This window comes from Morone saxatilis, unplaced genomic scaffold, assembly GCF_004916995.1.
Source record: "Morone saxatilis isolate NCDOM2014 unplaced genomic scaffold, NCSU_SB_2.0 Contig0, whole genome shotgun sequence".
NCBI lineage: Eukaryota > Metazoa > Chordata > Actinopteri > Moronidae > Morone > Morone saxatilis.
In genome coordinates this window covers 17032671-17036072 of record NW_023339650.1, presented here as the reverse complement: position 1 = coordinate 17036072, position 3402 = coordinate 17032671, and the positions used below count along the sequence as shown (strand labels likewise).

At 42.4% G+C, this 3402-nt stretch overlaps 1 protein-coding gene across 2 annotated transcripts in view; it reads left to right on the top strand.

Annotated features, from left to right (window-relative positions):
* tnk2a (tyrosine kinase, non-receptor, 2a) overlaps nt 1-3402 on the top strand; it is a 23733-nt gene that overhangs the window by 15141 nt on the left and 5190 nt on the right. For both annotated transcript variants that reach the window (XM_035654112.1, XM_035654104.1), the window contains exons 16-17: nt 1159-1359; nt 1445-2097. In XM_035654112.1, the coding sequence (XP_035510005.1) occupies nt 1159-1359; nt 1445-2097 (854 nt within the window). The remainder of the gene's footprint in view (nt 1-1158; nt 1360-1444; nt 2098-3402) is intronic.

Genomic DNA, 3402 nt, shown 5'->3' with positions numbered 1-3402 from the left:
TATTTATCGTGTAGCATCATTTATCTATTACTGTTCTTAACAACATATTAAGTATTAAAATTAAGAAATAATAATATATCATGAATTTACATCTGATTATTTATTGGCAACATAACTAAAACCAGAGCAGCCTACCCTTGGTTATTGGGAGCAGTTGGAGCTTAACAAATATACAGTGTTTCCCACAGAGAGAGGACAGAGGAGAGGGGGTTATCTTTCTATCTCTAGAAGGTCATTTCTTATTTCGAACTGTTGCTTTACCTGGTCTGTCCTTGTAAAATATTCACTGTGTGTGCAAGATAACATCTCTCTCTCTGTGTGTGTCTTTGCAGAATGCTAAAATGAATTGCCGGCTGCTAATGTACCGGGCGGCCCGCCCAAGTAAACCTCTGTGTTGGACAAACTGAATATCATTTTTCTGTGGAATAAATTAAATGCGTCACCTGATCGTCTCATTTGATCGCTGTTTATAGAGACGCCAATCAAACTGTTTAGAGCAGTGGTTCCCAACCTTTTTCCTGAGTAAACTGACTCAGACGTTTTTTATGGATATTTCATATTACATTCAATGCATAACATTACGAGTACAGAACAACTGATTAACTGTACAATGAACCCAGATAGTAATTTTGATGACTATTTCCTGAGAACATTGCACCAGAGATGAGTTTTCCTGATATTTTTAGGAACTTTTTAATAAACTCTTGGGCTGTTTTATCTTTTCCGATGCAGAACGAGGTTGTTTATCAGAGAGTGGAGGCTCTGTGAATATAGCTTGTGTTTAAAGTTCAGGTCTTAAAAATAAATTAAAACCTAAACTTTAAATATAAAGATTTCTTCACAGAGATATAGCCCTGCTGTGTATATTTTTTCTTATACCCCTTAAAATCAAGAAGGTCTCGCGACCCCAGGTTGGGAACCACTGGTTTAGAGCAAATATTTGCACCCAATAATATTGGATTGTCTTTCAAAAAGCTTCCATCCTTATCTTAACATATAAAGTGAACCATATGACATACTGAGAAAGGCTGCCTTCCAAGGCAGAATTTCTAGTGGCGTTGTTACAAATGTCAGGAGGATATTAAATGAGTTTTTTTCTTATAACTGTCACCTAACACTTTCTCCGCTTCTCCAATTGTCCATCACTGTCATCCTCAGGACACTCCATCCATCCTGGACTGGCCTCTCCCTCAGCCAGCTTACGACGAGGTTACTACTGACCTAGACGACCAATCAGAGGACCAGGAGGTGCGGTCTATCAACAGGGGATTGAACGATGAGACGACCACGCCCAGCGCCGGCATGGCATGCAGGAGTGAGTCGCAGTCAGCTGACCTCTTCCAAGAACTGCAGCGAGAGGTAGACTTTACACATGGTTTTAAGTTTACAGATAAGTGGACATAAGTTAGACACTCTATGCTAATATTTGTTTCTGTCTTTATAGGTGATGGTGAAGCTGCAGGTTCCCATGGCAACAGGCCGCTCCCTTCCCTCCTCTCCTCTCCCTATGCCCCTTGCTCCTCTTGGCCCCCACCGACAGATCTGCCTGCCTCCTCCCTCCCCTTCCTCCACCTCCACCTCCTCCTTCGCCTCCTGTTTCGAGGATCGACCGGTGCTGCCTCCTCGCAGCCCCGTCCCCCCGCTGCGTCCTTCCAAACACAACCCCTCCTCCCGCACCACCCACCCGCAGGCGCGCTCCAGCTCCATCTCCCTGGGCGACCAGGAAGACACGCCTCCTCAGATCCCACCCAGAGACCACGCCTTCTCTCAGCCTGGCTCCCGCTCCTCGTCTCCCCTCCCGCTGGTGCCGCCGCTATCCTCCTCCCCTGTGGCCCTGCCTCCTCCTCCCCTCTCTGTCTCCCCACGGCGGGCGTCCGGACTCCTTGGTCCCCTTCTGTCCTCCAACTCGTCTGTGTCCTCCCTGCCTCAAGTCACATCACATTCCTCACGGCTCACAGCTCGAGGTTCCTCCTACTCATCCAGCTCCTTACTGGATCCTCTCGCCTTCCGTGAGGGGCGCGGCCTTTCCTCGCTGATGGACGGCTCCCAGAGCGCTGCTCCCGCCCCACTGCCAGACCGACCTGCTTTTCTAGAAAGGTGTGTTGCTGATATCAAACACCGTCTTACCTCATTCACTCGACTTAATTGGGATAGAGACCATTTCTTAGGCAAGTTAGGAAGGGAGCATGTGTGTTTGTTCCCAACATTGTATAATTTCCTTGAAAAATTAATTCATCATATTTCATTAACATTTATAGTTTAACATTTTGGGAAATACACTTATTGTTTGTCTCGCTAGATGTATATGTCAATTAGTGAGCTTTAGTGGTGCTGGTAGGCAGATTTGGTTACCTTTGGACTGAGTCATTCTAGCTGTTTGTCCCCGTTTTTAATTTTTCTGCTAAGCTAACTGGCAAATAAGCGTATTTCCCAAAATGTCAAACTATTATTTTAAATTTCTTTCTGACTTTCAACATTCAATAAGTTTTGTCTAACTTAAAGGGGAATTCCAGTATTTTTCAACCTGAGTCAATCACACTCCACGTTGCACTCGCCCCCTCCATTGTAGAGATCTGGGAATATATTAAATATCTGTTTATCAACATTGAGGTAGAGTCATCCTATATGTGAAACAATAAGTAATAAATGTTTTTTTATTAATTATTATTGCATATTAATAGATAGTGTTCTCTACGATAAACTTGGGTGTGCAAAGTTAGCATGGTCAGAATGGCCACATTAAGGAGTTTTCCTTCACAGTCTAACCTTAGTTTACTTTGTTCCAAAGTCAAAGTCCAAAGACAACAACTAGAGGTCTTGGAAAGTAAGTCTTTAAATATTTGCCACATTAAATGCTTTCACTCATGTCACTGAGTCAAAAAACTGCTTTTCCAGTTCGTTCTAATTGTTCCTAAAATACTAGAAGCACTAAAAGATGGCTTGAAAGCTCACGTAACACCCAGAGAGCAGGCATCACTCAATACAAAGTGAGAAAGCTGTTTGACTGACAGCTTGACTGAACAGGATTTATCTACTTGGGAAGTGTTGTTCACTCAGGCAAACAAAGTCTTCTCTTCCCACGGGTTTAATCCTGTTCTATTATTTAGTTTGTTTTGCACAGTTTGACGTCACCTCTTCAAGATATTTTCGGTGCATATATTTGCCTTCTCTCTTCAGTATGCAGAAGAGATACGTAGAGGTTTATTTACTTTATTTGGATTCCCGCAGTTCTTCCTGTGATCCACAAAATAAAATTGTACAATGGACACAATAATATAATAATATTCTCACAATATTGTATATAAGAGATCATATATAGAGAATAAGAGATTATTAAAACAAATGGAAACAAAAAAATGCAACAGTTAGAGAAAAACAATCAAATGTATTTTTGTAGCCACA